Source organism: Amphiprion ocellaris, chromosome 24 (assembly GCF_022539595.1).
Source record: "Amphiprion ocellaris isolate individual 3 ecotype Okinawa chromosome 24, ASM2253959v1, whole genome shotgun sequence".
Taxonomy (NCBI): Eukaryota; Metazoa; Chordata; class Actinopteri; family Pomacentridae; genus Amphiprion; species Amphiprion ocellaris.
This window is the reverse complement of record NC_072789.1, coordinates 401,309-424,313: the sequence shown is the minus strand read 5'-3', so window position 1 is coordinate 424,313 and position 23,005 is coordinate 401,309. Positions and strand designations below refer to the sequence as shown.

At 39.8% G+C, this 23,005-nt stretch overlaps 2 protein-coding genes across 2 annotated transcripts; one reads left to right on the top strand and one right to left on the bottom strand.

The window, feature by feature from the left end:
* Positions 1-40: 40 nt before the first annotated feature.
* On the bottom strand, positions 41-11,152 carry ankrd10a (ankyrin repeat domain 10a). Its single transcript, XM_055008521.1, has 6 exons — positions 10,812-11,152; positions 8,912-9,064; positions 8,685-8,776; positions 2,733-2,938; positions 1,917-1,994; positions 41-1,838 (listed from the first exon to the last, which is right to left on the bottom strand). The coding sequence occupies exons 1-6, from the start codon at positions 11,118-11,120 to the stop codon at positions 1,489-1,491; spliced, it is 1,188 nt and encodes a 395-aa protein (XP_054864496.1). The 5' UTR covers positions 11,121-11,152; the 3' UTR covers positions 41-1,488.
* hsf2bp (heat shock transcription factor 2 binding protein) lies at positions 10,798-22,894 on the top strand. Its single transcript, XM_023291035.3, has 10 exons — positions 10,798-11,567; positions 11,984-12,101; positions 13,604-13,739; positions 17,120-17,223; positions 18,506-18,655; positions 18,734-18,878; positions 19,470-19,587; positions 19,820-19,923; positions 20,706-20,905; positions 22,011-22,894. The coding sequence occupies exons 2-10, from the start codon at positions 12,051-12,053 to the stop codon at positions 22,038-22,040; spliced, it is 1,038 nt and encodes a 345-aa protein (XP_023146803.1). The 5' UTR covers positions 10,798-11,567; positions 11,984-12,050; the 3' UTR covers positions 22,041-22,894.
* The last annotated feature ends 111 nt before the right edge of the window (positions 22,895-23,005 follow it).

Sequence of the window (23,005 nt, the reverse complement as noted above, 5' to 3'; positions counted from 1 at the left end):
AAACTCATTCAATACATCTCAAACCAAAGCCTGGACACAATTTTATAAAAATGTAAAACAGGTTTTATTGAGTATAAAAGTGTCAGTCAGAATGCAGCAGAGCCTGGTTCTGGTTGGTGGAAGGCAGATTTTGGCACTCGGCTGACTTAGTGTTTCGAAAAAGAGTCTGCAGGTCACAACAAGAGATCCACTATCAGATTAAATTACAGTCCAACTCTCTAAACACGTCCAGCTGCTCTGAAACATAAATATAACACATTCCCTTTGGTAGATCAAGGCTCCTGTTGTTCCAGAACACATTCACACCCACAGCCCTTTATAGTGCAAACCACAAACACAACGATCAGTGAAGGAAACACTGGCAGGAAACCAGAGGAACTAAAGCTGACAGGAGCACAAACTGAACCGTAGAACTCAACAACACAACATGATGACTGAGAGTCTGCTTTGAACTGTTTCCATGTTCAACCTCCTCTCTACAGAAAACAACAACAACCAACGCTGAACATGCCAAGTTTAGCAGAAGATTTAGATCATAGAACGAGGCAGGCTGATGGGTTCTGGAAATGAGTTTAAAATGTTTGCACCAAGAACATTCTGGAAAAAACTAAATAAAAGCAAACCGTGAAAAAAAACTTCAGAGACGATTCAGCTGAACTGCAGGAGATAAATATGGATATGAGTAAAGATCTATATTATGTAGAGTCACTTAGTTTTGGGAACACCTGAGGGCACTTGGAAATTATTATACGTGTTGATTCAAGTTTTTTTAAACTTTTGTTTTATTTTCTGGCTAATTTTTGAAAAACTTTCCTCATAATTTTGGAAAGATTCACAGAGAAAATTGACCAAAACTAAGCTTAAAATTGTGTTTAAAAAAAAAAAAAAAAAAAAAATCCCTTTATTCTCCTAGTCTAATTTAAAAAATTGCCAAAAATACAACATGATCCAAAAAATTAGGGGCTTTACAGCTGATCTGGGCTGAACTCCAGGCAGTGTTCACACCTGTGGGCTCTTGGAAATGATTGTACACGTTGATTTAAGGTTTTTTAAATGTTCGTTTTTTTATGAATGTGATAGCAGTTTATTCTACAGGTTCCAGATATTATGGTTAACTTTTGCGAAACTGTACTCGTAATTTCAGAAATATTCCCTGAGAAAATGAACCAAAACTAAGCTTTTCCCCTCAAAATCCCTTCATTCTACAAGGCTAATTGCTAAAAAATACATTGTGATAAATAATTAGGGACGTTTCAGCTGAACTGCAGGCAGTGTTTACACCTGAGGGCACTTGGAAATTATTTTAGATGTTGATTCAAAGTTTTTTTAAAGAAGTACTCACTGAAATGTAACTTCTGGCATTCTAACTATCATACTGTTTCTGGTTTCTCTCTACTTGTTGGTGGTCGTGTTGTTTCCACAGAGCTGCAAGATTTTACAGTAAACAGTGATGGAGGAGGTGAAACTGTTCTGGTTCCAGCAGGGTGTTTATGAGCCGTGGTACAGGTCGGCCTGCTTGGATCTGTGCTCTGCCTGGACGCTGCTGCTGTCGCTCAGCTCCTCGGCGGTGTCTCCGAAGCCGTGGTAGTGTCCATAACGCAGGAAGTCTCCACCATCGTCCCACAGGGGCCCCCAGCGGGCCGGCCGGACAGAAGAACAGTTGCTGGGGCTGCTGGTCAGATGCAGAGAGCCGCACATCTCAGCCGAAGGACGCTGAGGAGACGATGAAGGACGCTGGACTGGAGGGGAGGATGGAGGACGGAGGCTGCTGGGGGCCAGGAGGGGAGGCTGGGCAGCAGGAGGCAGGATGGGATGTCTGGTAGCTCTGGTGCTGTCCTCTGATTGGTAGAAACAAAAAATGGAGTTAAATCTACTCAGACACATGAAGAACAGATGAAGTAAGAGTGAAGAAGCACCTGTGCAGAGCTCCTGTTCAGACTCAGTATTCATGCTCTCCACCTCCTCACCTGGACTGATCTGAAGCTGCAACACACCTGGAGACAACAGAGCCGTTAGATAGCAGCAAAGAACACAACTTATCAATTAAATTGTGACTGTTTTCCTTTTTTATGGGTTAAATCATTTAAAACACTGAAAAGTTGTGACAGGGTTTGAGTTGATCTGATAATGAGTAGAATTAGCTTCTTTTGATTCATTTTTGTTGATAAATATTAATTTTCAGCCAGCTTTGCAGTCCAGAGGTAAATCTTTGTACTCCCATAATAATCAAACATCATTTCAGTCCTGTTTTCCCTCTAAAATGTCGCCGCTAACAGATGGATTTCTTCCTTTCCAGTTTCAACATGTTGATCTGCTGAACAGTTTTCATACTGACAGTGAAAGAAGATGAATCAACAGCAGCGGACTCTGCAGGTAAATCTGTCACAACCACATATATGCAGGATAATCACCTGCAGTGACAGAATCATGCTTTACTGATGCCATTTTAGCAGGATTATTTATCTTTTCAACTATATTTGGACCTCTGATGACAGCTGTGGAGCTTTTTGCTTTAAACAAACTACCTGCCCAGGAGTGACTACAGATGATGAAACTGCAATACTACAAAAATCCAACACTGGCATACAATGCTGCAACACAATACTGTAAGCACATGAACAAAAGTGTGAGTTTTCATAGAGAACATGGAGTTGTCTTTTTGAACAGTGGAGTAAATCAGAATCAGTGTGTAATAAACAATATTCCATCCTATCAGACGGTATTTTTCTTACCTTCAGCTCTCCTGGCTTTCTTCATTAGTCCGGCCTCCACGATGTTCATCTGCCTCTTCCTGCTGAACATGCCCTGACCACAGGGGGCGCCATTCCCACGGAGCTGCTGCAGGTGCTTCTGGGCGTTGGAGATGAAGCAGAAACAGTCGTGGAAGCCGTGAGCATGAGCCAGGTCTGCTGCCGTCTGCCCACTGGCATTCCTTAACCTGAACCATGAGAGAGCCGTGAGACGGACTGCTGCAGGTAAACACCAGAGTTTCAGCTCCAACTACGGTGGCCGAGAGGTGCAAACCAAATTTACATAATGCAAAACACTTTTACAAAGCTTGAGACAAATTTACATTTAGGAAAACATTTTTACATATCATAAAACAAAATTACAAGTTCTGTAACAAATTTACATTTTAGAAAAACAATTTCACAAGATGCAAAACACTTTTACAACCTCCAAGACAAATTTACAAGTGACAAAACACTTTTACAAATCCAAAAACAAATTTACAAATTAAATTTAACCGGAAAGAGAATGTCCCAACTCCGGGATTGAACCGGAAGTGACAACGAGGAGCGGCTAATGCAACTTTTGGTTGTTGTTGATGGTGAACCAAGATGGACAGCGAGCGGGTGATGTTTTGCCCGTTTTGTGGGGAATATATCACCCACTCGTTGTCCATCTTGGTTCACCATCAACAACAACCAAAAGTCGCATTAGCCGCTCCTCGTTGTCACTTCCGGTTCAACCCCGGAGTTGGGACATTCCCTTTCCGGTTAAATTTAATTTGTAAAATAGTTTTTTGGATATGTAAAAGTGTTTCGTCACTTGTAAATTTGTCTTGGAGGTTGTAAATGTGTTTTGCATCTTGTACATTTTTTTTTTTCTAAAATGTAAATTTGTTACAGAACTTGTAATTTTGTTTTATGATATGTAAAAATGTTTTCCTAAATGTAAATTTGTCTCAAGCTTTGTAAAAGTGTTTTGCATTATGTAAATTTGGTTTGCACCTCTCGGCCACCGTATCTAACAGACTGACTGAAATCTGCCTCAAACATTCATTCAATAACATTCATTGACTGCTAGAAAGTCTTACTGCTTAGTTGGTTAAACTACATCTAACTTCTCAGGAGAAGAGAATCAACAGAAAGTCAACATGTTTGGAGTTAAATAAAAAGAGAATTCAGACATCTTAAGAAATTCACTATTTGCATTTTATCTTTTTAAACACTGAATAAAGCTAACAACAAAATATGTCTTGTTAACTAAGATATTAGATGCATAATATTTTCTCTAATTCATTAAAATGAAATGTCTCCTAACTGGGCTCTAAACAATCTGACTTAGAAATTACAAAAATAACTACTTTATTAACAGTTGGTTTTAAGGACAAATAAGTATTTCAGGGCTATCATGTATTCATTACATTTTTATTGATCATATTTAGGTTATTGGCTCTGATATAAGTTTAAAACTAACACTTTAGATTTCTATATGTAAATCCAGGCCACACAGGAAGAACTCAGTGCAACAAATGTCAGTAAACTGACTGAGATTATTATTATTATTCTGATAAATCTTCAGGTATTCATGGTTCTATCTAGAAAAGTCATCTCCTCAACACTTCATGCAGCCTCACATCATCACCCTCCGTCCTCCATGCTTCACTGTCAGGACCATGCATCCACTGTGTCTACATTCACACCAAACATCTCTATCTATTATATATCATTTACTTATTTATCTCCCAGCATTCATCACCTGCTTCTGATGTTCTTTAGCTAAATTTATCTTTCACTTTGTGCCAAAGATTAAGAAAGAGTGCTTTTCTTGAACACTGTCTAGAGAAATCTGATGTTTTACAAAGTCATGTTTGTAGAGTGACCAGCAGCTCTGATTAGTGGTACTATGACTCCTTCTATACCTCCTGATTAGTGGTACTATGACTCTTTCTAGACCTCCTGATTAGAGGTACTATGACTCCTTCTAGACCTCCTGATTAGTGGTACTATGACTCCTTCTGGACCTCCTGATTAGTGGTACTATGACTCCTTCTAGACCTCCTGATTAGTGGTACTGTGACTCCTTCTAGACCTCCTGATTAGTGGTACTATGACTCCTCCTGTACCTCCTGATTAGTGGTACTATGACTCCTTCTAGACCTCCTGATTAGTGGTACTATGACTCCTTCTATACCTTCTGATTAGTGGTACTATGACTCCTTCTAGACCTCCTGATTAGTGGTACTACGACTCCTTCTAGACCTCCTGATTAGTGGTACTATGCCTCCTTCTATACCTCCTAATTAGTGGTACTATGACTCCTCCTGTACCTCCTGATTAGTGGTACTATGACTCCTTCTAGACCTCCTGATTAGTGGTACTATGACTCCTCCTAGACCTCCTGATTAGTGGTACTATGACTCCTTCTAGACCTCCTGATTAGTGGTACTATGACTCCTTCTAGACCTCCTGATTAGTGGTAATATGCCTCCTTCTATACCTCCTGATTAGTGGTACTATGACTCCTTCTATACCTCCTGATTAGCGGTACTATGACTCTTCCTAGACCTCCTGATTAGTGGTACTATGACTCCTTCTAGACCTCCTGATTAGCGGTACTATGACTCCTTCTAGACCTCCTGATTATTGGTACTATGACTCCTTGACTCCTTCTAGACGTCCTGATTAGTGGTACTATGCCTCCTTCTATACCTCCTGATTAGCGGTACTATGACTCCTTCTATACCTCCTGATTAGCGGTACTATGACTCCTACTAGACCTCCTGATTAGTGGTACTATGACTCCTTCTATACCTCCTGATAAGTGGTACTATGACTCCTTCTAGACCTCCTGATTAGTGGTACTATGCCTCCTTCTAGACCTCCTGATTAGTGGTACTATGACTCCTTCTATACCTCCTGATTAGCGGTACTATGACTCCTCCTAGACCTCCTGATAAGTGGTACTATGACTCCTTCTAGACCTCCTGATTAGTGGTACTATGACTCCTCCTAGACCTCCTGATTAGTGGTACTATGCCTCCTTCTAGACCTCCTGATTAGTGGTACTATGACTCCTCCTAGACCTCCTGATTAGTGGTACTATGACTCCTTCTATACCTCCTGATTAGTGGTACTATGACTCCTTGTAGACCTCCTGATTAGTGGTACTATGACTCCTTCTAGACCTCCTGATTACTGCTGCATCTGTCCCTGATTTTTTTCCAGTTCTTTTCCTCGTGGAGCCATGATGAAGACATGCAGACAGAGGCAGCTCATTGGTCCAAAGTGATGGACTCAGTTTTGTTTCTTGTGTGTCAGCTGCATCTACTTTTGTTGCACTGAGTCTCTACTTTTAGGCCTGTATTTTTAATGTAGTTTTTGCAGGAATAGTCCTAAATATAGTCCTGTTTCACTTTCCTGATCTCCTAAATGCTCCTATCCTTCAACTACAGCACAATATTCCCTAAGTGGAATCTGATTTTCTGTGATTTCTACAGTGACTCCTGAGTGCTGTGCAGTTTGTTGGCCCAGTGTCTGAAAGTTAACTCAGCATGCAGGCCTAGACATCTACCATCATCATCAGGGCTTTGTGAGCATTAAACCAATCACTGCAGGAAATACCTCGCCAGTTTGCCAGCTGCAGAAACTGTAGGAAGCGATAGTGAACAGTCAGTGTAAGATGCTCGCAGATGCAGACTGTGCAGTGCCTATTTGGACTGCTTCCTCTTTCTGGGATTACTCGAGAAAATCATGTTCAAATTCAACAGCTGCAAAACATCAGAACGTGCAGAGTGTTTGTCTCTGCCAGCACAGGTTGAAATCCTTCCTTTACAGCAGATAGAAAAAGCAAACCTGAACACTGAGTTTTAAATGTGACATACTGCATGTTAGGATCAATCAGTAAAACAACCCAACGTTTCTACACCTGAAAAGCTCATGATGACAGATTTCATGTCAGAATCAACCAGACCTGCTTTGATTTCTCTTGAAGTTTGATTCCATAAAATGATGCTGAAAGTTACTGAATATTCAGGTTGGACTCAGCGATTATTATTTATCAGTTTTTAAATTGGTTTCCACATTTGTTTCCTGTTTGTTTTGCATAAACACTGCCTGCAGTTCAGCCCAGAAGTCTCTGAATTTCTGTCCTGAGTCTGTTGGTCACAGCTGAGTCATTCAGGGCTTTTTGTTTGTGGTCAGTTGTGCAGAATTTTAGTTTTTTAACAGAATCCGTTTCGTGCAGACTGATTTTTTTTGGCACATTTTTAAATGCAACATGCTGAAGGAAATATTTGGATGAAATATCACGTTTTGAAGTTTAGATTTCAAAATCACCATCAGAAAGTTGAAAGTCTGACCTTCAGTTTCTGGTTCAAATGGTTTAAGTTCAGTGGATTTTCAAAGATAACACACATTTTAAACTCTTCGGCGGGTTTTGGGTTTTGGAGGGTTTAAATCTGAGAATAGCGTCTCCATTTTAAAACTCGTCTTCAGACCCACCAGTTCCCCATGGTCTTTGGCTGAGCAGAGTCACCTCTACTGGACCTTTATCTGTTTTATTATACTGTTTTATGGTTTTGCTTTTATTGTTCTCATATTACTGATGATTTATTTTACTGTAAAGCACTTTGGTTGGCCATAAACCTTTAAAAGTGCTGTATAAATAGAAAAAAAAGGAAAAAAGAAAAAGAAATCCAGGCACATCAACAGAAACATTGTAGATACCTGATTTCTTCCACTAGTTTTCTAACATCTATACAACAGCGCCCCCTATGCTCACATTTTATTTTCATTTTATTTACTTATTGTGAGAAACATCCACTCAAGGATCATCTCAGATGTATCAGAGTTTAATCTGGACACACAGCAGGCATGTAAGAGCTTTGGATAAATATATAAAGATAGAATATGATAAAGATAAACAGCAGATTCTGTTTTTCAAGAGAAATCAAAGAGAAATCACATTTTCTTCTAAACATTTACAGATAATAAGCTTGTGACTTTTATTTGCACTGTTTAAAGTTATTGTCTTCTACTGTGTCAGATTAGATCATATGATGTATCATAAAACCAGAGCAGTGGTTAAAATATGGTCTAATATAGTTATACTAAATCAAAATTAGAATAGAAACACATGAGCTTTTCCACTTGTGCAGTAAAGTGAACATTCTCTCTGACTTTCTGTCACATCACAGAACATCTGCAGCTGCTGACGACACAAAAAACATCACGGTTAAACTACCATAAACTCTGAGAAATTAACCTCAGCTGTTTGAATTATCTTCACATCAGCTGGTTGTAACCAGACGGACGCTGAAACATCTGGAATATTTCTACACCTCTTCAAACCCTGCAGTGTTTGTGTGAGATTAACTTTTTGTTGCATTGTCAGGTCATTTAGAATTAACAATAGTTTAAGATAATTCCACTCTCAGAGCATTTTATGTGTTTAAAAATGTTTCAAGTAGCGAGAGTTAATATCTTAAAGAAACAAAAGAGAATAAAAGGTCCATTTACACCTACAGGAAAATAACTCATAGGTATTTATGAACTGGTCACTTTTTTTTGACCAGTGAAATTCTTCAGGCTGGATGACTTAAATAAGTCAAAAGATACGGTGAGATATTGTGCTGGATGTGATGGATTAGTGATGAATCATACTGAAAATGCTAACAAACTGCTGAGAGTCGAAAGTAAACCGTCATATTCAGTTTCCTCCCAAACTGCTGATGTGATGAGAGAAAGACATTAAAACCACAGCAGCAGCAGAAGTCAGGAAGCACCTCAGCAGGTTGGTAATGACTCAGAATAGATTTCTGATTGACTATGGATGGTCAGAAATGATGCCAGATTAGGTTCTAGTGACACAAACAGACCTGAGCTGCTGCTGAGGTTCACACTCAGTAGAACAGAGCTGTTGTTGCTGCAGGACAGGACACACTGCAGGATACTTACTGGGGTTTAGCTCCTGCTATCAACAGGACCTGGATACACTCCAGACTACCTGAACGAGCTGCCTTATGGATGGGAGTCTCACCTACAAAGTCCTGCAAACACACAGGAAAACTCTAAGGAGATCCACGAGTACAATGATGATGAATGTTATTGATAAGATGAGACAACAAATACTACTAAAGACAACGATCATCTCCACGTTCCTATAGGACCGATCTGAGACCGACCTGCTGGTTGACGTCAGCTCCAGCCTCTGTCAGCCACACCACACAGTGAGGATGTCCTCCAAACGCCGCCGTGTGTGTTGGCGTCTGGTTGAAGCGGCTGCTCACCGTGTTCACCTCACAGCCCATCTGCACCAGATGCACCACACACTCCAGCTGGGAGACACACAACACAAGCTGACAGTGACACAACAACCACACACTCCAGCTGGGAGACACACAACACAAGCTGACGGCGACACAACTGCTGGGAAACATGTAAATCATGACAAAGAAAACTGAAAATAGCCTGTATGTTTTGCACTTTTACTCTCCAGTAATCCTGCTTCACATGAGCCTGTATGGGATGGTGGGTGCAGGTTTTGTGTGCAGCAACAGGTTTTAGGTGTTAGAACGACGTCTCAGTTCCTAAAATGCAGACAAATCTGTGTATCTAATGTATATCATAATCATATTATATTCACACTTTGCTGTTCTATGTGTTCACCAGAAGGAGTCATAAACTCTGTAGAGCAGCAGGCTGAGACGAAGGGGACACATGTCACTTTTAAATGACAGCTCTGAAGTGAGGATGCCTCATTTAATTAAATGATTTTGGGGGGATTCTGCAGGACTGGCTGTCAGTCAAAATCAGACTTCCTGCTACTCTCACAAGAGAAAATACTGAAGGGACATGAAGTGTGACTTGATACTGAACAACCTGATACAGCTGGCAGAGACAGAAACGTCTATTTTCCAGTTTTTAGATCAAATCTTGTTGACAGTTATCTCAGTGCTTTAAATAAATTAAAGAGAAACATACAAAGTTTAAAAGAAACTGAAAATATTCAGTGACCTCTCATTATGTACATACACTAGTGTCTAGACTGGATTTATCACTCATTTCATGTGATCTTCATTGAACAAACTTCTTTTCTTTCAACAGTAAGGACATTTCTAAGTGACCCCAAACTTTTTAATGGCACTGTAATAAAATACAGTAAAATAGAGTAAAAATACAGTTAAAATATAGAAGAAATACAGTACAAATATCGTAAAAATACAGTAGAAATATAAAAGAAATACAGTAAAAATATAGTAAAAATACAGTAAAAATAATAACAGTTGTGTATATTATTTTATCATGAATCTATTTATTTGTTTATTTTAACTTACTATTCTAATTTTTATATATTCTATTATGATTTTAATGAATTACATTTTATTATAATTTTAATAGCATATATTTTATTTAGATTTTAATAAATTTATTTCATTCTGATTTTAATAAATTTGTTTTTGTCGCTTCAGGAACCAAAACACGGAAATCGACACTTCCGGGTTTTCTGGGGCTGCTTTGGCGCCTGAACGCTGATTGGCTCCTCAGGAACCAATGAAAGCGCTCAAAGCCGTTATTGTAGTTTTTTCTCCCACGAGAACTTTATTAGAACAACAAGCAGACATGACAGTATTAGGCAGTGATTAAAACGTTTAAAACATTTATAAACCGCTAGTTGTGACTTTACAGCTACACATATTATGAGAACAAGCGGACACGACTGATTATTAACGTTTAAAAACATTTATAAACCGCTAGTTGTGACTTTTCAGCTACACTTATGAGAACAAGCGACATGACAGTATTAGGCAGTGATTAAAACGTTTAAAACATTTATAAACCGCTAGTTGTGACTTTACAGCTACATGTATTATGACAACAAGCAGACATGACAGTATTAGGCAATGATTAAAACGTTTAAAACATTTATAAACCGCTAGTTGTGACTTTACAGCTACACGTATTATGAGAACAAGCAGTAAAGCCGACAGCAAGAAGCTACACTGGCAGAGTGTGAAGTTTTCCTCCCAGACAGAGTTTCAGTGTTAGTGAGGAGAACCGTTAACCTAAATCCGTTAATCCTACCTGTCCGTAGTGAGCAGCCCAGTGGATGGGGGTCCATCCGTAGCGGGAGTCCTCCGCCGTCAGATGAGCCCGGTTCGACAGCGACAGCAGCGCTCCGACGTCTCCATCCCGGCAGGCTCGGTGGACGGGGAAACGGCGGACGAACACTTCATCACCGGAGAAGTCTGGTTCCAGTCCCGCAGACATGAGCGGCAGGTCGGGGTGCTTCTCAGCCGGTCCCGTTTCCGGTCCCGGTCCCAGAGCAGACTGAAGAGGTTCAAACACAAAGGAAGAGCAGATAAGCTTGTCTTTACGGTAGGAGGGCATCATAAACCCGGACTGGAGTTTCACAGACGGCTAGGGATGGCATTACGAAACCCGGACTGGAGTCTCACTCACGGCTAAAGGTGGCATTACAAAACCCGGACTGGAGTCTCACTCACGGCTAAAGGTGGCATTACAAAACCCGGACTGGAGTTTCACAGACGGCTAGGGATGGCATTACAAAACCCGGACTGGAGTCTCACTCACGGCTAAAGGTGGCATTACAAAACCCGGACTGGAGTCTCACTCACAGCTAAAGGTGGCATTACAAAACCCGGACTGGAGTCTCACTCACGGCTAGGGGGGCGTCACAAAACCCGGACTGGGGTCTCACACACGGCTAGGTCAACATCAGAAAACCCGGACTGGAAACTCAAGCCGCCGAGCTCCTGAGTTTTTACACGGTTTCTCCTAAAAACCGCGGAGGGAGAGTTAGAAATTATACTCATTCAGGTAAGGAACAATAAGTAAGTAATCCCCAAATTTAATGTTAAAAATTTGGGAATTATCTATTTTTAGCTGAACAACCCTGAGTTTTTTTTAGCTGTATAAACATTTAACAGTGAAACATGGTTAGCTAACGGCGCTATCGTGCAAGCGTTGGCGGCTAATATGTAGCTTACTTTATCACGAATAAGGAACAATATGTGTTTAATTATCGTTTTTTAAACTTTAGTATTGTTAGTAAATATTAGTAATTATATGTAGTAATTATATATTTAACTGAACAACTCAAAGTTGTTTAGCTATATAAACATTTGAAACGTGTTAGCTAACTGTGCTATCGTGCCAGCTTTGGTGGCTAACGTGTCGCTGTTTTGATATCACAGTCCAATGCTGAGGTGTAAAACAACTTATTTGTGCTACAGAAACCCCAACAGTCTCACAGGAGTCACCTCCAGAAGCAGAAAAGACATTAAACACACCGGCTGTAAGATGGCAGCGTTATTAGGTGGGAAGTCCCTGGTCATGAATCATGGATCAAAGGTAAAACAGGTTAACAGATGCTAGCAGAAAATAAAGTTCTGGTCAGACGAGACTGCTGTCCAGGGTTGGGTCAAGCACTAACAGTTTCTATTATGACTCTATTTCCATACGATACAGTACAGATTATTGTTGACTTCTTTCCTGTATGTAGCCCTCATTAAACCAGGTCCAGAACCATAACCTTTATATATATATTATCTCTACTATCTCTATTGCATTTGAACAGATTTTGTAAAGGTTTCACAAATCAGAAATTGTGTTTATAGACATGTTATCCTCTATATATCCTATATATCGTGAATTCAGATAAAGACTTCATTTAATATGTGCCATATGCAACAAAAAACAAAACTGTGAAGTCTCCCATTTTTTGCATCTTCACACATGGAATAAATGTCAGCAAATCTAAAACTGCTCTTTGAAAATTCTTGCACCTCTCTAGGACCTTCCAGTCCAATTTTGACTGCTCTTCATATAGGCGTCTTGAATTCAGATCGAATCTAATCTGGTCCACATGTTAAGAACATCAGAAAATCAAAGCTTTCACAGTTCAGAAAATGTGTCATAAACAGTTTCCAGTCTTTGTAGGACAACCTAGTGCAGATTTCCTAGTTTATATATAATGGTTGGTATAGTGTGGGCAGCATGTAAAATAAATCTCCCTGTTTTTTACCAACTTTCACAAACAGAAACAGCATTTTAGAGATTCTTTAGCCTTTGCAACATAATTCAGCCCATACTTAACTGGTCTTTATATAGTGGTTTTAGATGTAGACCTGGAGTAATAAAGAAATAATAATTATATTGATAATCAGAAAAGTGCTGAATACCAGATCTGACAATCGACTTGTCCAGTCGGTCAACCCCTAAACTTTCTTTAAAGCTGAAATTCTGCGCCTTAGTTTTCACTTTTCATTATCTGACCAAACAAGTTACACCTCCTTATCTAGTGTAAACATTTCAAGGACTACTTAGATGAACTGAAACACTGTGTTGAAGACAGTTCTGGTTTCATTCTGATTTAACCTGGAGCTAACTAGGTCACACATAGCTACAACCTGCTTCATCCTCCTGCACTGCCCGGTGATTGGTGTGTCTAACCAGAATACGTTAAACCACTGAGACAGCAGCTGATGATCATAGCTGCTTTTATTTTATCAGTTTGAACATGAATGTTTTTATTTTCATCCACCTTCAGGTCACAGATAAGTGATGCTGCTGACGGCGTCTCATTTGGTCACACAGCTCCATCTCACAGACAGTTTGAATCACTCTGCTCTCTGTAAAATGTCTAAATGAACATCATAAATATAAACAGTTTTAACCACAACTCCAGCTGGTGTAAATGTAAACTATCACACATTATTTTCTGGCTGATAAACAATGTCATTTGATGATTTTTTTTAAAGATAACATGCCTCAGAGGCTTAACGGTCTTAGTCTTACCTTATAAAATGTAATTTTTCATATTTTGTTTATATTTTGTTTTTTCTTTCTTTCAGGACGGTTTTGTCAGAGTGAGGAAAAGAGATTTGGAGAAGTTAACCACAGAAGTCATGCAGCTCAGGGAGTTCCTGCCCAGAGTTCTGAACAGGGAACTGATTAAGATGCTGCAAAAAGCTCGAACAAGTCAGACAAGTATGCTCCCGTTACACTTCACCCACTGTTACTATATCTACTATAGAAATAATGAACAAAAGTAGATGATGAGCTGGCTTTATGTGGGTTCTGTCAAGAGCAGTGGTTCTTAACCTTGCTGGAGGTACTGAACCCCATCAGTTTCATATGCGCATTCACCGAACCCTTCTTTATTGAAAAATAAAATATGATTTTTTTCAAATTCAAGACATAGTTATGTGTTTTACTGGTGCACAAAATAAACCGTGCATTAACATCACTTGTGTTCTTGTATTCCCCATCTCCATGCAGCTAAAGGAAGTGTTCCTTTAGTTTTGGCGGTGCCAGACTAGAATTGCTTAACTTGGCATTGCAAATCATGCAGATAGGACGCTGACTCCCATCACGTTCCGTTATACATGTGAATCCATGTTGTACATAGTCGTCCGACCACTTTCTTTTTTTGCTCAACATAGTTAGTATGGATTAAAATATTAAGAAAGAAATCACACGACGTACCATCACGACAGTCACATGAGCGCACCAAATTCCCTGCAGCACAGATTGGCCAAGCAATGTAGCGTGATCACCTGCAGCCAGTGATGGCCAAGCAGGGCATGTCATCACGAATCATATGAGTCAACTGTGTGTCTTGACCTCCGTTGAACCCCTGAGACTGACTCACCGAACCCCTAGGGTTCGATCGAACCCAGGTTAAGAACCACTGGTCTAGAGTTATTATATATTTCATACAGTGTCATATGTTTCAGATGTAGAACAGAATAAAATGTGTGTCTAGTTGATTGTATATGGCATCAAACACCACCTACATGTTGATATTTCATGATAGAGTTGCCTCCTTTGACAAGATAATTCTACATTTAGAGCTGATGTTTTTTTTGGACAGTTCAGTAACATCACTAATCAGCTGATTTAAGTATTTCAGTTGCTGATTATTTCATGTTTACAAATTAAATGTCCCAGAGAGGAGCTAAAATATGCCAAGGTAAGCTTTCAACAATGGTATTTTTTTGATATTTAGGACAGTTTGCTTCCATCAATCTCATTACTTACTGCATTTGGATAACTGTGAGGAGGTTTTATTGAATTTAAAGTTCTCTGGATGGCCCACTTTTAGACATAAATGTATTATAAATGACTCTTGGACCAAACAGTTTTTACTTTTACGGGTTTCTCCTAATTGGCAGCTACTTTTAGCTTTAGGTTGTTTAGTGATTACAGCTCCTGGTCATCAAGGCTTTATAGATATTTAAGGATTGATTTTAAAATAAGTGAATATGTTTGGGACTTTCACAAATATGTTTTTGACAAACCACTTATCATGTAAATTTATAAATTTAAAAACTGATACTTCAAAAATCACAAGAAAAAGAAACTTAGTGCAGCAAATTCAGTAGCTGCACTTTTCATTCCTGAAATCTTTTATTTTTCAGTACTTCACATGTTCACCTTTATTTCTGATCACAGACTCCATCCTCCTCAGCATGAAGGATAGCAAATATCTTGCATTTTCTACAAGTATTCATGGTTCTGTCTATAAATGTCATCTCCCCAACACCTTTTGACCTCATGCAGCTCCATTTAAATCCGTGATTCACTGTCAGGACTTGAGAGAAAAGGTATAAATTCACACTGCATCTTAAAGGAAGTTTGTCTCTCGTCGTCCTCCCAGCAGTTAGAACAGGTGGAGGTCATCCTATCTCAGTTATGTCTAACTGCTCCACTAACAAGATGCTCCAAGGCCTCCTCAGGATTATTTCTGTTTGACTATCTCCTCTCATCCTGCTGTGATCCAAACCCTTTGGTTTACATCTGTGAGAAAGACGAGATAACACTGAGGTCACAGTGGTCGTTTAGCACAAATACAACAGATGTACAACAGAAAACAGAAAGCACACAGTCACCCGGTTTAATCCAGAAGTTCCATCACAGTAACCATGTTCATGCAGTTAAGCTGTTTGGAAATCACAGATGTACTCAGTGTTGATTCAGAGAACACAGGTGTGTTCACTAGTATTGTAAACCTTACATTCTTACCTTTTGCTAGTTATTACTGTACTGTAAGTTGGTTTAAAGTGTGTGTGCATCTTAACATACTTCCTACAATGTGTTGAAGAAGAGCTGATGAAAGATTTCTGCTAAACTGAATCTGTTTAAGCTGCTCAAAGTGGCTGAATTTTCAGTTTTTCGATCACTAAGTTGTGTTTGGTAATACTGATGATAAATGTTCCACAAAATGAGACACACAACAGCAAAAGTGAGAAACAAAATGACAAAAACAAGACACAAAAAACAGCCCCACAGGGGCTGCACAGTGGTGTAGTGGTTAGCACTTTCGCCTTGCAGCGAGAAGATCCCTGGTTCGCGTCCCGGCTTTCCCGGGATCTTTCTGCATGGAGTTTGCATGTTCTCCCTGTGCATGCGTGGGTTTTCTCCGGGTACTCCGGCTTCCTCCCACAATCCAAAAATATGCTGAGGTTAATTGATCATTCTAAATTGCCCGTAGGTGTGAATGTGAGAGTGACTGTTTGTCTCTGTATGTAGCCCTGTGACAGACTGGTGACCTGTCTAGGGTGTCCCCTGCCTTCACCTGAGTCAGCTGGGATAGACTCCAGCCCCCCCGCGACCCTAATGAGGATTAGGGGCGGCTGTGGCTCAGGTGATAGAGCGGGTCGTCCAATGATCGAAGGGTCGGCGGTTCGATTCCCGCTCTGTCCTAGTCATGTGCTGTTGTGTCCTTTAAGACACTTTACCCACCTGGCCTCCAGTGCTGCTACTCACACTGGAGTATGAATGCGTGTGAATGTTGGTGGTGGTCGGAGGGGCCGTAGGCGCAGATTGGCAGCCACGCTTCCGTCAGTCTGCCCCAGGGCAGCTGTGGCTATAAATGTAGTTTACCACCGCTGAGTGAGAATGTGTGAGTGAATGAATAATGGATTCATTGTGAAGCACTTTGAGTGCCTTGAAAAGCGCTTGAAAAGCGCTATATAAATCTAATCCATTATTATTATTATTATTATTAAGCGGTGTATAGATAATGGATGGATGGATGAATGAAAAAATGAAACCAAGAAAAGGAGATTTAATTAGATTCTGTTTTATTAGATGAGGTTCAGTTTGGTCATCAGGGGGGTGGACAAGAGAAAAATGACATTTTAGGGGAACTCCAAACTTATTTGGTATTTTGTAAATATAAAAAAGCATTCTTTTCTCCTAGTTTTTATAGGTTTGGCCTCAGGACAAGAACATTTACACACTACTGCATGTTTTAGGATTTAATACATGGATTATTGGATGGTAAATGTCCTCCAGTTCTGTATGATTTGTCCATTAGTGGACCTGGTTAACCTCCAGACCTCCATGGGGATGTGTTTGTGCAGTGAAGGAACATCTGGAGCAGAAACAGGAGCAGCTGAGACAGGAGAGGCTTCACCTTCAGGCCCGACTGGATGCAGCTCAGAGGGAATGTCAGAAGGAGAGAGAGGTGAGAGAGGAACAAATCAGTCTGCTATCACTTTGTGATAGTGATTGTGTTTGGAGTTGTGTTGCTATGTTTTGTGTTTGTTGTTTGACCCCCCTGCAAAGCAAATTTCCCTCAGGGGGCAATAAAGATAAATTGAAATTGAAACACATTAGAAATATTCCACAGAACAAAGCACTTAGACCAGGGGTGTCCAACGTGCGGCCCGCGGGCCAAAAGCGGTCCTCCAGAGGGTCCAATCCAGCCCTCAAAGTGTAAAAATTCCAGAGAAGACATTAACTGCAGATTGTAAATTAGTAAAACTATAAATTTAAAATAGTTTCTAGACCATGACAAGTTGTTTTGATCATAAAGTAAAATACTTGATTGTTCATTGTTCTTTTGTCATTTTGTGTCTCATTTTTGTAATATTTTGTCTTGTTTTCGTTGGTTTTTTGGCTTACTTTTGTCGTTTGTCTCATGTTTTTGTCATTTTGTTTCTCGTTTTTGTCGTTTTGTGTTTCCTTTTTGTCTTGCTTTTGTTTCTTGTCTCATTTTTGTAATTTTGTGTTTTGCTTTATGTGTTGTGTAGGACATTGTTTTTGTCATTTTTTGTCTCGCTTGTGTTGTTTGTCTATTTTTTTTCTCGTTTCTCGCTTTTGTCATTTTTTTGCCTCGTGTCATTTATGTAATTTTTTGTCACATTTTTGCCGTTTGTCCATTTTTTTGTTGTTTTATAACTTTTTTGTCTAATTTTTGTCTCTTTTTTGTTTTGTTTCGTGTCATTTGTCTAGTTTTTTGTCATTTTGTGTCTCACTTTTGTCATTTTGTGTCTCATTTTTGTAATATTCTGTCCTGTTTTTGTTGATTTTTGTCTTTTTTTGTCTGACTGTTGTGGTTCTGATCTTCCAGTAAATCCTCTTTGGTTCAGTTCCAGGTGACTAAATGTTGTGTTCCTTTGTTGACACTCTGTGATCTGGAAGTTGTAATGTGGAAATGATAAACTGAGGCTGAATGTTGATGAAACTGAATTTATTTTTCTTCATAAATTTCAGGTTGTTCCTGATGTTTAGTGTAAAGATATTTCCTTAAATGTGAGCATGTCTACATTAAAACAAAGGAACCATTAGGGGTTGTGGTTATTTATAGGTTATTATGCTGTGGTTTTACTGGTCCTGTCCACTGGAGATCAGACTGGATGAATGTGGAACCTGGACTAGGCTGAGTTTGACTCTCCTGGGTTAGTGGATGAAACTCTGGTGTCTGTATTATTCCTTTCCTGTACCTGAACACCTTCCTCCTGCAGGAGAAGCTGCTGTTGCGAGAGCAGCTGTGGCAGAGTGGATCTGAGCTGCAGCAGCAGGCTGACTTCTGCTCTGATCTGGGATCAGCAGCCTGCAGCCTGCTGTGGAGCTGCTCTTCCAGGGAGGAGACAGTGACGCTGTGGCTGGCTGATGTGAGTAGAATCATTCCAGAGGGTTGATGTGTGTCTGATCCGGATGCTGCAGCTATCCTGTATGTCCTGATGCTGCAGGGGAAGCTGCAGGCCTTCCTCACCGTCGCCGCTCAGACTCTGGAGAGCTTCGTCAGGTCTCTGGACGAAGACATGAAGACTCAGACTGAGGACCACAACTCCCATGAGCACCAGTTTGTGTTGGCGCTAGCTGGGACCATTACCAGTGAGTAGAGTTTGATCCACTTTTCTACCATTTTATGCCACAGATTGTTGCCTGGAGTCACAGGAACTCACGGTTCACTGAGAATCAATCTCATTTCCTGACACCAGTGAATGTGTATGGAGGCCAGTAGTCACCATGGCAACGTCACGCAGCAGGGCAGTTGGAATGGAGTAGAGAGTTTTTAGATGGAGAGCATCGCAGCATCGGGATCCTATCGATCGAAAATAGACTCATTGGAGATGAACTTGATAAAAGCAGACGAGGCTTAGAGTTAAAGTTAGTACGGTTAGGGTTAGAATTAGGAGGCAGCAGTAGAATACAGGGAGGCCAGACGGACAGTTCATTTAACACCACATTATTTAAAGTGTACAGTTTATGTTCTGTAATCCGAATGTTTTCAGCTTGATGCTGTTTATACTGCAGCAGAATAAACCTTTAAATCAGACAGAAACCTCAACTTAAACTGAGGAGGAATGTTTCTATCAGACTTCACTCTGATGAGTCAACATCTAAAGTCAACATCCAGGTGTGAGTGTCTCCAGACCAGATGTCCCTCACTCACCTGTTCTCTCTCCTTTTCCCTCCAATCAGACATCGCAGCAGTCCCTTGTGGGCGGGACTTCCTGTCCAGCTCAGCGCACGTCTTATTGGACACTCTGGTAAAGCTGCTGGAGCTCCTGAAGCCGGGCGTCTTCCCCAAACTCAAAGTGTAGGTAGAGCTGATATAATAGAAAAGAATAGAATAGAATAGAATAGAATATCTAATAGTTTCAGTTAAATACAGCATGTTAGACAGCAGGGGGCAGCACTGGACCTCTATGGTACTCAGTCGTACTTTAACTGTAGTATTTCCTCCAGGTTGATGCTGATGTCTCTGTATAACATGTAGTATTCAGTAGTAGTACTCAGTAGTAGTACTCAGCAGTACTTTTTCTCTCCAGGTTGATGCTGATGTCTCTGTATAACGTGACCATCAGCATTAAAGGACTGAAACACATCAGTGGGAACCAGAACCTGATGTCTCTGATCTGGACGCTGCTGGACGGTAAGGACGCTCTCAGAGACACTATATTTTACTGTTTTATAACGTCATTTTTTTTATACATATATATATATATATGTATATGTATAACACACACACACACATGTGTGTGTGTAAAACATATATATATATATATATATATGTATATATATATATGTATATATATATATATATATATATATATATATATATATATATATGTTGTATGTATATATGTGTTTGCACTGAAAAAGGTCTATTCAGTAAAAAAATAAAATCTGGCATCTATAAATGATTCTAAAATGATAAATTACCAAGACATATTTTTGAATGGTGTTAATATGGAAAAGGTTTAAATCATTATAGCTTTGATGAGTGACTAACTCTGCAGGTTTTATCTTGAATTTAATCAGTTTTTAACTGGGTATTCTAAAAGAAGCAGCCACATTGTGCACTGTTTTCTAAAACCAGTTAAAGTCACGAGATGAAATGTGGGACGTACAGCTCTGTTTCAGGGAAAACATTTTGACAGCAGGAAAATCACAGCTTTTAAATAATCAGATGAATGAAGGCTGAACTCAGTCGGTTCCTGCTGCTGTGTGTTGGTTTAATTTCATTCTGACATGACCTGCTGGGACCCTGGAGCAGAAAAGAGCCGCTGGTAATGAGATTATTCACACTTTTCCTGCTGTGATATTAAACCCCGCAGGTCTGTAGTTTAATCAGAGGGAGCAGGTTTCCTCCAGGTTAACTGTCTGTAATTTATTTAGAGGTTTCCTCCAGGTCAGCTGTTCTCTGTTTGACAGATGGACACTGGGAGGTGAGTCTTCATTCTCTGCGCCTCCTGCAGTCGGTGCTGTTGGAGGAGGAGGTTCTGCTCCCATTGGGTTCCTCTCTGCTGGATCCAGACCTCCAGGCTCGAGTCGTCCGGCTCACCTCCAGCGTCCAGCCCAGCCTCAGACTGGCAGCTCAGCAGACCCTGGAGGACCTGCAGGCCTTACAGCAGGTGGGATCAGTCAGCAGAAGATCAGACTAACCTCTATCAGTCCCAGAGGAAGTTCTCATGCTAGATATTGGTCAGGAAAAAACAGACATAAGAAATGCTTTGTAGCTGCTTCACAACACAAATCAAAGTAATGAAATGCTTCATTAGTGTCCCTCTGAACTACAGGTAGTTTCTGACTGGGTTTTTTTTTTTTGGTTCCTGTCACATTTTTGCTCACTGTAGGCAATTTTTTTTGGAATAGAAACTCCTGAACCTCTAAGGCAGGAGTGTCAATCTCATCTTAGTCCAGGTTCCACATTCAGCTTCATTAGACCTCCAGTGACCAGTAAAACCACAGCATGATAACCTATAAACAACCACAACTCCTAGTGGTTCCTTTGTTTAAGTGCAAAAAAATACAATTCTGACAAAGTTCACATTTAATGAATTATCTTTCTACTAGACGTTATGAACAGCTTGAAGTTTCTGAAGCAAAATAAGTGAAATTTCACCAACATTCAGTCTCAGTTTATCATTTATGTATCAAAGGAACACAACATTTAGTCATCTGGAACTGAACCATAGAGGATTTTACAACTTGTTAAGATCTAAAGATTATTCTAAATTCCCATTCATCTCCACATCTGTGTGTTAATCCTGACACTAAACCACACAAACTAAAGTACGAACTATTCAGAAAGAAGGCTAATTTGTCCCCCTGGCCTGGAAATGTATAAAATGCATACATAAAAATACATAAATGTTGTGTCAGTGACCAACAATAAAGTTCCACCAAACTCATTTCTACTGAAGCTGCTGACTGACATCCTATCATACCGTGTTCAATGTCTTTAAATATTTCCACAGGAAGGTCATTTTTAAATGAGATCTGAAAAACAAAGTGATTTTCATCAAATATTACAATTTTAAGATCAGATTTTGGATCATTTTTCCAACATGTGACGACTTCAGGAACCGTCTTGTTTCTGTTTTTACACTTTCTCTGATGAAGGGTGTCATGTAGTTTTAATCTTTAAAGATCCATTTCTCATGCATCATTCATTGAAAACTTTTTTGGAATGTTTAATTGTGAGGAAACAGACATTGAACTGGTTTGTGTTTCCAGGGTCGAGGATGTAAACAGAACAGAGTCTGATGAGGATTCTTCACCTCCAGCCGTCCTCTTTTATTAGATTCTCTTCATGTGATGACAGGAAAAGTTAAACGTGATGAAATGAGAAAAGACGTTTCTATGTCTGAACTTTTCTCAGCTTTTCTACCAGCATTGTTCACTGCTGGGCTTCCAGGTTTGTTCACAGCATCATGCTTGTCCCCTTTCAGCATAAAAGCAGTAATTCAGGTTTGTTCACACATTAAAGAGGATGTTTGGGCTCCTTCTGTGCTCCGTCTGTCCTCTTTGTTGGGTTTTAGATGAAAACTGACAGCCATAATACATATATAACACAAAACACTTCTAACAAACCCACACCTTTTTAGTCTTGAAGTTAGATTCAGGTCCTCACAGAAGGGTTTTGGATCTGATTTTTCATTTAGCTTGCATGAAAGAAAAGTTAATTATGAAGTGCTGCAGCCTAATTTAATGCCAGAAGCTCGTATCCAGCATACAGTATGAGTGAGAACATGTCTGTGGAATATCACTTTAAGGTCAAATAATTACTGATTCCAGTAACTGCATTGACAGTCAGTTGAACAGTGAGGTTATTACTCTTATTTCAAACCTTTATTTTTGAAGACACACTCAACCATGCTCAGCTTAGAGGGTTCCAAACGTTCTGACATTCTTTGGACAGTTTTTTTCAGCTGCTCTTTACTGGAGGGTTGTGTTCCCTAAAGGTGTTCTGCTGGATTCAAACCAGGTGACAAACTAGGTCATATTTTCCGCTTTGTTCTTCTGGCGCTGTGCTTTGGGTGGTTATCATGATGGGATATTCCTCCTCTGCCTGAGACTGGGAGTCATCTTGTCTGGTAATATTTTAGTTTATCCACAGACATCCATCTCTCTCTCTCTCTCTCTCTCTCTCTCTCTCTCTCTCTCTCTCTCTATGTATGTATATATATATATATATATATATATATATATATATATATATATATATATAT

Coding starts and splice junctions, on each gene's coding strand:
- ankrd10a (XM_055008521.1), bottom strand. CDS start 11,120: ATGATGCCCTCCTACCGTAAAGACAAGCTTATCTGCTCTTCCTTTGTG. Junction 8,777..8,911: donor GAGCTGACGTCAACCAGCAG/GTCGGTCTCAGA, acceptor GTGTGTTTGCAG/GACTTTGTAGGTGAGACTCC. Junction 2,939..8,684: donor ATAGCAGGAGCTAAACCCCA/GTAAGTATCCTG, acceptor CTCATGGTTCAG/GTTAAGGAATGCCAGTGGGC.
- hsf2bp (XM_023291035.3), top strand. CDS start 12,051: ATGGCAGCGTTATTAGGTGGGAAGTCCCTGGTCATGAATCATGGATCA. Junction 12,102..13,603: donor TCATGAATCATGGATCAAAG/GTAAAACAGGTT, acceptor TCTTTCTTTCAG/GACGGTTTTGTCAGAGTGAG. Junction 19,588..19,819: donor GTCTTCCCCAAACTCAAAGT/GTAGGTAGAGCT, acceptor TTTTCTCTCCAG/GTTGATGCTGATGTCTCTGT.